The sequence below is a fragment of the Rhinatrema bivittatum genome, chromosome 3 (assembly GCF_901001135.1).
Source record: "Rhinatrema bivittatum chromosome 3, aRhiBiv1.1, whole genome shotgun sequence".
Taxonomy (NCBI): Eukaryota; Metazoa; Chordata; class Amphibia; order Gymnophiona; family Rhinatrematidae; genus Rhinatrema; species Rhinatrema bivittatum.
In genome coordinates, this window is record NC_042617.1 from 171,737,501 (window position 1) to 171,751,385 (window position 13,885).

Consider the following 13,885-nt stretch of genomic DNA (forward strand, 5'->3'; position numbering starts at 1 on the left):
AAGGGGGATCAGGTTTGTTGACACTTTGCAAGGAAGCGGTTCAGATATGGGAATGGGCAGAACGCAACAAGATCTTCTTACAGGCATCCTACCTTCCAGGTCTTGCGAACACGAGAGCAGACAAACTAAGCAGAGTTTTCCATCCCCACGAATGGTCACTCAGTCAAGTGGAAGCAGACAAGATTTTTGCACACTGGGGAACTCCGGACATAGACCTCTTTGCATCAGAAAACAATCGGAAGGTGCAAATGTTTTGTTCTCTTCTTCCCAGTGCAAACAAAATGTCACAGGACGCTTTCCTGATTTCTTGGGAAAAAGGCCTTTTGTATGCATTTCCTCCCATTCAGCTAATTTCACGCACAGTCCAGAAATGTATTGCGGACAAATCATACCTAATCCTAATTGCTCCAGTGTGGCCGAGACAACCATGGTATCCTTATCTACTTCGTCTCTCAGTCATTCATCCAGTACTCTTACCGAAAGACCCCTCTCTCCTTTCTCAAGACGCAGGGAATCTGATTCACCCCTTGCAGTCCTCCCTTCATCTGACAGCATGGAGATTGAACGGCAGTTACTGAGTTCCCTGAACCTTTCTCCAGATTTTTTGGACGTCCTCGTAGCATCACGAAAGCCTTCTACCAGAAATAATTATGCCTTCAAATGGAGTAGATACTCAAAACGGTAACCAATCAGAGGCTTGACCCTCTGTCTTGCTCACCTGAGACGCTGTTGACTTATCTCCATCATTTATCCCGCTCAGGCTTGTCAGTAACTTCTATTAGGGTTCATCTTAGTGCTATTGCAGCTTAACATCTCACGAATGAAGGCTGTTCCATCTCTACCCATCTGTTAATCTCCAAGTTCATGAAAGGCTTGCTTCGTCTGCACCCGCCTTTCAAAAAGCCAATAGTGCCATGGGATATTAACATAGTCCTTGAAGCGTTGATGAATCCACCTTTTGAGCCCATGTTAACCTCCACGCTCGACGTGGAAGGTGCTTTTCCTAGTGGCCATCACTTCAGCCAGAAGAATATGTGAACTTCAAGCGCTAGTGATCAATTTTCCATATCTTCAATTTCACCATGATAAGGTGGTTTTACGAACCCACCTTTCATTTCTGCTGAAGGAAGTATCTGCTTTTCACCTAAATGAAACAATCTCCCTTCCATTTTTTCCCCCAAATCACATTCTGACGATAGACAGAAGTCTCTTCATACCTTAGATTGTAAAAAAGCTTTAGCGTATTACAAGAACAAGACAGCCTCACTCAGACATTCGTCTCAATTATTTGTCTCCTTCAACCCAAACAATCCAGGTCAAGCGGTATCAAAGAGAACACTCTCTAACTGGCTTACCGCCTGCATCCAATACTGTTATTCTACAAAAGAAATACCTCTTACTGGTCCTGTGAAAGCTAATCAGATTACAGCCACTGTAGCTTCTATAGCGCACATTCAAGGAGTGCCTATCCAGGAAATTTGCAGAGCAGAAACCTGGTCATCTGTTCATACGTTTACATCACACTACTGTCTCGATCAGCAGTCTGCTTCAGATTCTTCCTTGGGATCTGCAATTCTAAAAACCTTTTCATAAGTATTGATGGCTGTCCACTTTCCATTGGTTGCAAAAAAAAAAAAAAAAAATTCAATTTGGTAATGTCTTTTTGCAACCTATGTGCTTGGGACTCCCACTATGGATGGCTAAATGCCCTGCTTATCGCCGGAAAAAAGCAAGTTTGCTTACCATAAATGGTGTTTTCCGTAGATAGGGAATTTAGCCATGCATTCCCACCCACCTCCCTGGACAGCCTTCCATCCTCACAACACCTACACCAGCACTTAGCTTGGAAAACCAACTGAGAGGGAGCTCGAGGAGCGCGGGAACCAGAGGTCATGCGCACTTCAAAGCTCTTCGAGCTAAGAGAGTAGCTCCGCCTTCATGACATGGATGACGTCACCCACTATGCATGGCTAAATTCCCTGCTATCTGCGGAAAACACCGTTTACGGTAAGCAAACTTGCTTTTAGTTTCAGTAGAACTTTTTGCTGAGAAATATATATTATAGAATTGCATACAGTATTTACAGGTCCTTTTATAGTGATTTACTAGTAGTGTTTCTAGCTGAATTATGATGGCTTTCATTTATACTAATGCAGATATTCTAGATATGTTGATTAAAGAATATTTTAGATAATAGTCACATTGTAACACATTTAATAGGGAATTTGCACAAAACAAAAGAATTTTACTATTTATGAGTGGTCCTGAGACATACACAGTAAAGTTTACTTATCAGTAATTTGGGGATGATCATGAAAAGCTACACATAGAGTTCCAGACCGCGCATGTCCTATCCCAAAAGGTATAAAATCCCCAGCCCATCATGCCCTAGGCAGATTCCCTGCTGGGAACAGAGGTTAGGGGTCTCCAGTGCCTACTGTTTTCAATCGAGAACTTGTTGATTCGTCTTGCAGTGGGCTCGGAGACTCCCTTTTTACCAGAAAAATGAAAAAGTTCTGATAGGCCTTTGTATATACTGTAATTATACCCTATTACTTGCTTATTGTTGCTGATATATTGGTATATTTTGTTTTGTAATGTCTTGGGTGTTCTCATAAGTACCTGTTTTGTACATATATTATACAGAAATATAGCTTTTCATCATTTCACAAAAGAATAGAGCAAGTCTTGTCATTTTTCTTAGTCCAGTAATACAGACCACATGGCAAATACAAATATTAGCAGACCCTGAAAGAACCCACAGTGTTATATTAATTTAATATAACAATTTTAAATATGTGCAATTATTCTGATAAGTCTAGCAGATACAAAGATTGTGGTGTTACAAAATTCACAATCAGAAGGTCTTTAACTTTTCAGAAAAGTATAATATTTTTCTTTAAATACCTTGTTAAATCCCTTAAAGGTGTATTAACATTCTTTATAAACAGAAGGTCTCTATAACTGATCATAAAACAGTGTAAAGCTTTTCTTAGTTGTGGTGTTACAGCCACTGATTTTCTTAGCTTTTCATATTTTTAACTCAAAACTATTCCTGATTTTTTTTTAATTTTAATATTTTTCCTCTAGGGAAAGCATAGACATTAGAACACATTTTAACTGGGATGATTTCAAATCACCTTCTCTTTACTGGTGGCTTTTCCCCCTCAAGCTTAAGGTTACCCTCTAGGTTTTTTTTTTTGTTTTTTTTTAAAATAAGTTTTAAAGTACAAAGTTTGATCTGTTATCATAATGAATATTCATAGTCCAATCCAATCATAAATGAAATAGTCCAGTCTGACATAGTTTGGTAATTTGCTTGCTTCAGACTGAAACAGAAAAGCACATTACTTATCTGAGTAGTGCTTTTTCTAAATTGACCTCCAGTCTGATCCAATACTAAGTGTATTAAAAAAAAAAAAAAGGTGTTAACATGTGTTATCAGCTGCCGATACTGATGTCATTTCTTGATTATCTTAGCCAATAAATATTAGCAAACAACTTTTGACACTGCGTTATAGCGTTCATTTTTAAAAAAAAACTCAAATAGATCTGTTTCTGTAATTAATCCTACTGGTTCATCAATGCTGGAAAACAATTCAGCATTTGCTGCTTGTCCTACTGAAGTACCGTATTTTTCGCTCCATAAGACGCACTTTCCCTCCCAAAAGTGGGGGGAAAATGTCTGTGCGTCTTATGGAGCGAATATAAAAAAACAACAACCCCAAACTAACTACAAACCCCCCCCCCCCCCCCAAAGACCTGCCAAAAGTCCCTGGTGGTCCAGCGGGGGTCCGGGAGCGATCTCCTGCCCTTGGGCCGTCGGCTGGCAGTAATCAAAATGGCGCCGACGGCCCTTTGCCCTTACTATGTCACAGGGGCCGGTAGCCCCTGTGACATAGTAAGGGCGCCGACGGCCCTTTGCCCTTACTATGTCACAGGGGCCGGTAGCCCCTGTGACATAGTAAGGGCAAAGGGCCGTCGGCGCCATTTTGATTACTGGCAGCCGACGGCCCAAGGGCAGGAGATCGGCCCTGTGACATAGTAAGGGCGCCGACGGCCCTTTGCCCTTACTATGTCACAGGGGCCGGTAGCCCCTGTGACATAGTAAGGGCAAAGGGCCGTCGGCGCCATTTTGATTACTGGCAGCCGACGGCCCAAGGGCAGGAGATCGCTCCCGGACGCCCGCTGGACCACCAGGGACTTTTGGCAGGTCTTGGGGTGTTCAGGAGGGTGGGGGGGGGGCTGTAGTTAATTAAATTTAAAGGGTTGGGATGGGGGTTTTTTGGGGGTTTTGTTTCCCCACAGAAAGAGAACGATCAAAGTTTTCTGATCTGGGGAATGGACCGAGATGGCCTTCTCTAGACCCGAAAACGAAATGGGGACAAAAAACTTTTTATGCACTCCCCTAACTTGCTCCATAAGACGCACAGACGCCTGGGAACAGAGCCGGTTTAGTACACTTTTTTTTTTTTTAAATTTTTTAAATTCCCCCCCCTCTGAATCTTAGGTGCGTCTTATGGTCAGGTGCGTCTTATGGAGCGAAAAATACAGTAGCTTATTGCACTGAGCGTTTTTACCAGTTTCAAAGTAACAGGTCTACTTCTGCAGTCAGTCCTACTGGTTCCTCAAATTGCAGGCAAGTGATCCAACATTGATCTAATTTAACAGCTGTTTCCTGGCGTGTAGCCAGATGGACTCAGAACAAGTGGGTATAGTGTGCTCGTGCTAGCAGTTGGAGACGGATCTGACGTCAGCACGGGTACATATACCCCCACAGGAAGTGAAGCAACTCAGTAATTTCCGTCTCCAAAGCAGTTTGGAGCTCCTGCACGCACGCTGAGCGTGTTTTCCAAATCTACTTTCTAAATTTCTAAGAAGATACCAGAAGACTAGCCCCCGCACTCCTGCGGTGATACCCTCGGGTCCCTCCCCCAGTTGAGTTTCCCGAGGTGATTTCCACGATCCCTCAGAGGTTTAGGCCTCGGTCCGGTGGCAGGGATCTAGCCCCCGAGCGAGAAGGGCTCGGGCCTGGCTGAGAGGCGCCTCGGTCCCGGCGTGGACTTAGCCCCGAGCGAGACGAGTTCGGCGGCTTAGAGGCAGCTGGTGCACCTCCTCGAGCGCGGCGGTGAAGGTATTTCCCCTCTCCCCCCACAGCCGGAGACCGCCCGGGTTACAGCCGGGAAGAGCCGAAGATCAGGTAAGGCGTACATCTCTTACTTTTGGTCTCCGAGGTACGAGGATCGGCGGTGTTGCCGGTAGACGACACGCCGTGGAGGTCACCATTTTGTCAGCCTTGTTAAGGTATTGAGCGCCCTCGGATAGGCGCCTGTGGATGGGCGCACAACGCAGCATATACATTACTAAGCGTATATTCTTGTGCGCATATTGTATATTATTGAGCGCATAGTGCTGTATGCATATTTTTGAGCGCATACTATATATTTGAGCGCATATCGTTTATTATTGAGCGCATATAGCTGAATGCATATTCTTAAGCGCATGCTGTATATTATTGAGCGCGTAGTGCTGAACACATTCTTGAGCGCATATTGTATGTTATTGAACGCATATTGAATATTTGAGCGCATATTGGATATTATTCAGCGCATAGTGCTGAACGCATATTCTTGAGCGCATATTGTATATTTGAGCGCATATTGTATGTTTGAACGCATAGTGCTGAACGCATATTCTTGAGCGCATATTGTATATTTGAACGCATATTGCATATTATTAAGCGCATATTATTGGCATAAGCCGGCGCCCTGCATTCGCAAGACGCGATGGAACACTTGAACGCCCCGGCGTTTCCAGAGGCGGCACCTCCTGACTCCAGCGTGAAAGCTCTTGGCCTATGCTCAGCGTGCCAGCTTAGAGCCACGCAGAGCGAGGAGCCAGACTCCCTTTGTGCCCAATGTGAGGAGGCCGTGGGAGCCTCAGGCCAGGACCAGTCTCAACCGAGGTTTACCGACAGTTCCCCAGGGGCCACCCCGGATTTAGCGGGGTGTCCTGAACAGCCAGGAATTCCGGGGGACTTGGTACCCCGACGGCTAGAAACCGCTTCCATTTCCTGGGTGGACATATTTAAGGGGATTCACGCCTTTGTACAGATGCAGTCGGCTTCCCGTCCAGGCCCTGTTGCCCCGGCTGACCCTGTCCCCGGGCCTTCTCGCCCTTACCGCGGGCACCCGCCTCCGGGCAGTCCGGCTCCTGCGGACCCTGATGTCTTGGAGGACGAGTTCGAACCCCCCGAGGAGGGGGAACTTCCCTCTGGGATAGAGCCATATCGAACTATGAGGCGGTTCTTTCCCAAGGAGGATCTCTCCGACCTGGTCTCTCAGTGCCTGACGGAGTTGGCTATTCCAGGCCCCAGCACCATGGAGTTATCTACGCAGAACCCCCTGCTGGAGGGTCTTCGTCCCACAGCCCGCCATTTCCCCTTCCTGCAAGCGGCACAACAGCTGATCGATTTGGAGTGGAATGCGCCGGAGGCCTCATTCAAAGGGGGTCGGGCCTTGTCTGGCATGTACTCCCTGGACCCGGCAATCAAGGATATGCTGGCGTGTCCTACGGTGGACGCCTTGGTTAGCGCTGTGGTCAAGCGCACTACCATTCCAGTGGAGGGGGGGCGGCCCTCAAGGAGGCTCATGACCGACGCCTGGACGCCATCCTGAAACAAACCTTTGAGGTGGCAGCTCTGTCTCTGCGAATCGCAACCTGCTGCACAGTGGTAACACGTTCCTGTTTGTCACAAGTCAGGAACAATGCTCCGGCAGCGGACATGGAGTCAGCTCTCTCGTTCCTTACGGATGCCGCCTCCGACCTAGTCCGTACGACAGCCAAGGGAGTCTCATCCTCAGTAGCAGCCAGGAGGCAGCTCTGGATACGGAACTGGTCAGCCGACACTCCTTCTAAGACACGTCTCACTAGAATGCCATTCAAGGGTTCTCTTCTGTTCGGCAGCGACCTAGATAAACTGGCCAGCACATGGGGTGCCTCTCCAGTACCTCGACTGCCGGAAGACAGGTCCAAGAGGAACCAGTGTACCTTTCCGAGGCCCTCCAGAGGTAGAAGCTCCCAACGCTTCACTCCCTATAGGAGTCGCTACCAGGCACCTCATCCTCAGGCCAGGAACCGGTCCTTTCGGACCAAGCAGCATAAGAGGGGAGCCGGCTCGGGTTCGGGTCCCGGCCGCACCCCACAATGAGAATCAGCCGATCCATCCGGGGGACGAAGCCATAGGGGGCAGGTTAACACTCTTCTACCCCAGATGGGTCGAGATTACGTTGGACCAGTGGGTCCTCGCCATCATCCGAGAAGGGTATTATCTGGACTTCCATCACATCCCTCTGGACAGATTTGTGGAATCTCCGTGTCCAATCCACAAGAAGAAGGCAGCATTGGAAACTACCCTGGCGAGGCTCCTGTCCTTGAAAGCCATAATCCCAGTACCTGCATGGGAAATGGATTCTGGGCACTATTTCATTTATTTCATGGTACCCAAGAAAGAGGGCACTTTCCGGCCCGTATTGGACCTCAAGTCAGTCAACCGATACTTAAGGGTCCCGAGGTTTCGCATGGAAACTCTGCGCTCAGTCAAGACCGCAGTACAGCCAGGGGAATTCCTCACGGCCTTAGACTTGTCAGAAGCCTACCTGCATATCCCTATCCATCGGGATCATCAGCGCTACCTACGCTTCAAGGTTCTGGGACGACACTTCCAATTCCAGGCTTTGCCCTTCGGGTTAGCCACGGCGCCGCGGACCTTCACCAAGGTGATCGTAGCGGTGGCAGCGGCGCTCAGACGGGAAGCAATCCTTGTCCATCCCTACCTAGACGATTGGCTGATCATGGCGAAATCCCGAGAAGAAAGCCATCGGGCAACCAACAGAGTAATCTCCCTGCTGGAAAGCCTGGGATGGGTAGTCAACCTAAACAAGAGCTGCCTACAGCCTTCCCAATCACTGGAATACCTGGGAGTCCAGTTCGACACCCAGGCAGACAAAGTCAGCCTCACCACCAAGAGAAGGTTAAAACTCCAGATGCGTCTACGGTCCTTGATGGGAGCCAGCCGGCCCATAGCTTGGGACTATCTGCAGGTTCTCGGTCTCATAGCATCCACCCTGGAAGTAGTACCCTGGGCGCGGGCCCATATGAGACCACTACAACGCTCCCTCCTCTCTCGATGGAGCCCACGCTTCCGGAATTACTCCGTGCATCTACCTCTACCAGCCAGACTGCGGACCCAGCTACGGTGGTGGTTGCAGTCCAACCACACGAGCAGGGGGTCGAAGATGTCCTCCCCCATGTGGACTCTGCTCACCACAGATGCCAGCCTGAGCGTATGGGGAGCACACTGCGAAGAGCTCCTCCCAAGGGCGGTGGAACAGAGAAGAGTCGGGGTGGAACATCAACCATCTAGAGGCACGGGCAGTCCGCTTAGCCTGCCTGCAATTTGCTCACAGACTGAGCAACAGAGCAGTCAGAGTGATGTCCGACAACGCCACCACGGTGGCCTACATCAACCGACAGGGCGGAACCAGAAGCCAACAGGTGACCCTAGAGATAGCCCCGCTGATGGCTTGGGCAGAGGCGAATCTCCAGGACATCTCCGCCGTCCACATTGCCGGAAGGGACAACACCGCGGCAGACTTCCTCAGCAGGGAGATCCTAAATCCGGGAGAATGGCAGCTGTCCCCCACAGCCTTCCAGATGATTGTGGATCAGTGGGGGACTCCGGACATGGACCTATTAGCGGACAGGTCCAATGCTCAAGTACCCAGATACTTCAGCCGCAAGTGAGATCCGTTCTCTCACGGGATCAACGCCCTGGTTCAGCCATGGCCTCCAGGGACACTGCTATACGCCTTTCCTCCTTGGCCCCTGCTGGGCGCCCTTATACACAAGATTCAGAGGCACAGAGGCCTAGTTTTTCTAGTAGCACCAGACTGGCCAAGAAGACCCTGGTACGCGGACATGAGAAGACTACTGACAGGGGAGCCCCTTCCCCTGCCTCCTCTCAGGGACCTGCTTCGTCAAGGTCCCATCCTCCACGAGGATCCGGCTCAATTCTCTCTTATGGTCTGGCCATTGAGAGGGCTAGACTGAAGAAAAGAGGTTACTCGGAGCCGGTGATAGATACACTCCTCCGAGCTCGCAAGTTTTCCACCTCCCTCACCTACATAAGGATCTGGAGAGTATTTGAAGCCTGGTGCGACACTCATGGCACCAATCCACATGCGACCACAATCCCTATTGTTCTGGATTTCCTGCAGGATGGGCTTCAGAAGGGTCTCTCCCTAAGCTCCATCAAGGTTCAGGTGGCTGCGCTGTCTTGCTACGGTCCCAGGAGGGATGGCAAGACCATTGCCAAGTACCCAGATGTTTCCCGCTTCCTGAAAGGAGTCAAGCACATTCGTCCGCCACTGAAGTGGCCAGTGCCCCTGTGGAACCTCAACATAGTTTTGGATTTCCTCGCGGGATCCACCTTCAGACCCCTTCGGGGACTGTCTCTCTGTTCCCTAACTTTGAAGATGGTGTTCTTGCTGGCAGTATGTTCCGCACGCCGCATCTCAGAGCTACAAGCTCTGTCCTGCCGTGATTCCTTTCTCAGAATCACTCCAGAGGCTATCCATCTTCGCACGGTTCCCTCTTTCTTACCTAAAGTAGTCTCACAATTTCACCTCAATCAAACCATATCTTTGCCAACCACGGCGGGTTTGAAGAAATCAGAAGAAGGGCGTTTGCTACGCCATCTCGACATCGGCAGATTGCGGCCCAGATACCTGGAAAAGACAGAAGCAGTACGAAAGACGGACCATCTGTTCGTCCTTCACAGCGGGAAGAAGCAAGGGGAAGCGGCCTCTCGGCCCACCATCGCCCGCTGGATCAAAGAAGTTATCAGAGCGGCCTACGTAGAGGCCGGGAAGTCACCACCTCTGCAGGTCAAGGCTCATTCCACCAGAGCGCAGGCGGCCTCTTGGGCAGAATCTAGGATGCTGTCGCCCGCAGAGATATGTAAGGCGGCGACATGGTCCTCCCTCCATACCCTTTCCAGATTTTACCGTCTGGATGTCCAGGCCAGGAAGGACACAGCATTTGCGAGGGCAGTCCTACGCGGTCCTCAGGCAGCCTCCCGCCCAGTCCAGGAGTAAAGCTTTTGTACATCCCACTTGTTCTGAGTCCATCTGGCTACACGCCAGGAAATGTTGAGATTACTTACCTGATAATCTCCTTTTCCTTAGTGTAGACAGATGGACTCAGCATCCCGCCCAGCTGCCGGTGTACATGGGTTTCACCGATTCAAGGTAAGCCATGTCATTTTCTTACATAAGAGCGTCCACTCTACCAGGTGTCGACGCCTTCTGGTTGGAAGCGCTGGCGGTCTCCAGCTACTATCGATCGGTCAGGGGAATCCTGTTTCACTAATTCATTGATCGTCAGTACACATATATCCATAACAGCTTTTGCAAGGAAGATTACTGAGTTGCTTCACTTCCTGTGGGGGTATATGTACCCCTGCTGACGTCAGATCCGTCTCCAACTGCTAGCACGAGCACACTATACCCACTTGTTCTGAGTCCATCTGTCTACACTAAGGAAAAGGAGATTATCAGGTAAGTAATCTCAACATTTGTTTAAATCATCTCCTCTGAGGTGGTATCAATGTAATGGCTAAAAACTGCAGATCTTAAACATATTTTACACAACTCTTTTGTTCCAGAAGACAAACATTTAAGACCCAGGCAGTTTTACCTAATATAGTTTTTGGTAAGGGGCAAAGCAAGACACAATCTAATGTTTGTAGGGCAACATTCCGTTATACTATTCAGTTTTATATACAGCCCCAACCTAGGACCAAGAAATGTATCCACATCTAAAAATAAAGAAGAACACATAGAACAATATCCTCAGTGAGCATGTCTTCCCTGAAACTTCTTAGTGGATATGTGCATCTATCTGTCTACCTAATCTTTCGTTTATATTTCATAAAAGTAACATGAAGATTAAGAAAAACTCATGCAGAAAATTTCCCAGTATTTCAAAATGGATGATTTGATTTTAGTGATCATAGGTAGACATGGGAGAAAACATGTCAGCTGTCCTTAATTCATATTTGTAGCGGGAAGGAACAGCCAGTTTGATATGAGGATATCATTTTTAAAAACAATCAGATAAAGTTTGTGCTTTCTCAAAAAAAAAAAAATCTGCTTTAGTAGAACAAATTATTGTAAACTTAGTAATTGTCCTATTGTCAGATTCTCTTTGAATCTTTTTGGATCTGCACTTCTAAATTGCAGAAAGCTCTGCTATGTGTCAGTTTCTATAGATGGTGGTCTAAAAACCTGTAGATATCTTACCTATCAGATCATAAATGTATTCTATGACCATTTACATGCAATTTAAATTGACATTCCTACTATTAAGCCATAGATAACTGTCTATATAACACTTTTATAAATGCACATGTTTATCATATGGATTCAATCCTATATAGATAGGATTTAAATGTAAATATTCAATAAAGATATTTATTTGGTAAAAATATTAAAGTGAAAACATTTTTGGTAGTCCTTTTGTTATTGCTAGTTTAAACTAGTCCTAATACTCACCACAGATGAAAGCAGGTAACATTACCAGTTAATAAAACTTGTATTTTTCCCCCTCTGGTAGATACCATTTCCAGTTAGAAGGAGGTAGAGTTCCTGTTTATGCAGTTGCCTTTCAAGAACCTGAGAATGATCCTCGCAATTGCTGCTATCTTTGGGCTGTGCAGTCTACTCAAGAAAGGTGAGCTCTAGAGACCACTTTACTCTCCCTTCTTGCTGAATTCTTATTTATCAACTCATGTAGACCAAGGATTCTCAAACTTTTGAATAGTTGTTTATCAATCTAGATTGGATTCTAAGTCTCTGGGTCCCTGAATGTATTCCTGACTTCTCAAGATATATCTCAGGGAAGGAAAGGCTACCCCCCCCTTTTTTTTTTTCATTGGAGCTTCTCTCCCCTCATCCGTGATGCCTGCCATTTTCTTCCTGTCATTTACCCATCTATTTCATACCTCCACTTTTCATCTCACCCTTCTATTTCCATTTGTTTGTCCTCTCTTCCAGCTACCCTTTCTCCTCACCCAACCTCCAAATTTCCACAGCTTTTCCCTCACCAGCAGTAGCACAGCTTTGGGAACTATAGCAGAAACATTTTTTTCAGACTGGTAGTGGCACTTCCTCTGTCTGGGTTGCAAGGAATTCTCCCCTTCCCCCAGTTCCTTTCCTCCTTTTTGGGGAGCTGTTTTGTATCCCCAGTTTAAGAACATGATATAGGCAAAGCCTTATTTGATGATTTACCTTGTTTGGAAAATAAATAGTACATTATGAAGTAAATTTTCAAAAGCTTAATTGGGACTTGTACATGTAAGGAGTTAGATATGTAATTGGCTATATGTGCATAAGTGAATTTTCAGCCACCTAAAATTAGGTGCTTAAGTTAAATGCACATAGATATGACTGCATAAGAAGAGAGAGCATTATAGATTTATATACATAACATGAATTTTAAAAATTATGCATGTAAACAGCAATCCATTTATGCATATAAATTTCTACCCAGTTTTGTAACGGGTAAAGGTATATATATATATATTTAGCTAAATAAACTAATAAGCTCAATTTCCTTATCCTGCCAGACCAATTCAGATGTGGGTATGTATTATCTGGCCAGCAGATGGCGATGGAATGATTTCCACTGACATCAATCACCACATAAGGACTGGTGTAGTCTGGAAGCCTCTGTTTTCTCTGTTTCCAGCAGATGGCATGTGAATAAACTGGTACAGCAGGCTGAAGTTTGTATACTTCTGGCTGAAAGCCTTTCGGTCTGTTCGCTCCAGTGAAGTTGGGAACCAGGTCTGGGACTTCAATGTTCAGAGGTTGATTGATCCCCACACCTGCCACAGTGGGGCTTGCTCTTCGGAGTGAGGTTCTCCCGGTTCTGAGGTGAAAGCGTGCTTCAGAGGCACTGCTTTCTCTGACCGTATGGTAGACTGATGGTTGTAGTGTGCTTCCACAAGTACTGCTCTTGCTGGCTAGGTTTTTCTTGAGCATGCTGGAGAGGAAACAACAAAAAAGAAAAGGAGTGGGGGCTCCATGGCTGCAACTTCTCTTGATACTACCCCTCTCAGAACCTTTCTGCTGCCAGGATCTGTGGAGGATGTGGTGCTGAAGGACCCAGTTTCAGCTGGCTGCATCATGTATTCCCCACCCTCCAAGGTATGGCTGGGCAGGTTGAACAGGTCAAATGGTGTGCAGGCTGTGGGACCCAGCATTAGTGCAGTGCAGTTGTTTTTTTGTTTGGTGTGTGATGGAGAGGATAGTGGGTTGAGCCTAAGTGTCACAGAGGCTGCTTACGTGCAGAGTGGATGCAGGGAGATATCTCTACAGGACTTGAGGTCCAAATCCAGGAATCATTTCTCAGAAATGGTCCCTTCCCGCATGCTTGAATTTTCAGTGTTGGGAGCGGCGGCCATTCTGGGACATTAGTGTGCCATTGGAGTTGGCTTTGCATGTTCCCACAATTCTTCCCAAGCTGCTTCCTGCTCCTGGGATTTGCCTTTGATTCTGCAGGGCCCTCTCTTCAGGTCTGGTTCTTCTCCCCCATTTTTCACCCCAGATTTTATCTAGTCTACTAGTCCATGAGGCCTTCCTTGGGGGTTCCTCTTTCTTCTCGGATTTCAGATGCTTTTATGGTGTCCTCTTGTCTGTCAGTTGCAAAAAGAACAGCTGTGATGATAACCTTGGACTTGCTTGAGAGTGGAATATGGTGATCCTGTTTTGGTGATGGGCAGAGGCTGGGTGCTCTTCCATGTATCATTGTATTTCCCAAA

General features: G+C 47.1%; 1 protein-coding gene across 2 annotated transcripts in view; it reads left to right on the top strand.

Annotated features, from left to right (window-relative positions):
- AHCTF1 (AT-hook containing transcription factor 1) overlaps positions 1-13,885 on the top strand; it is a 564,884-nt gene that overhangs the window by 127,786 nt on the left and 423,213 nt on the right. For both annotated transcript variants that reach the window (XM_029593945.1, XM_029593946.1), the window contains exon 6: positions 11,677-11,793. In XM_029593945.1, coding sequence (XP_029449805.1) covers positions 11,677-11,793 — 117 coding nt within the window. The remainder of the gene's footprint in view (positions 1-11,676; positions 11,794-13,885) is intronic.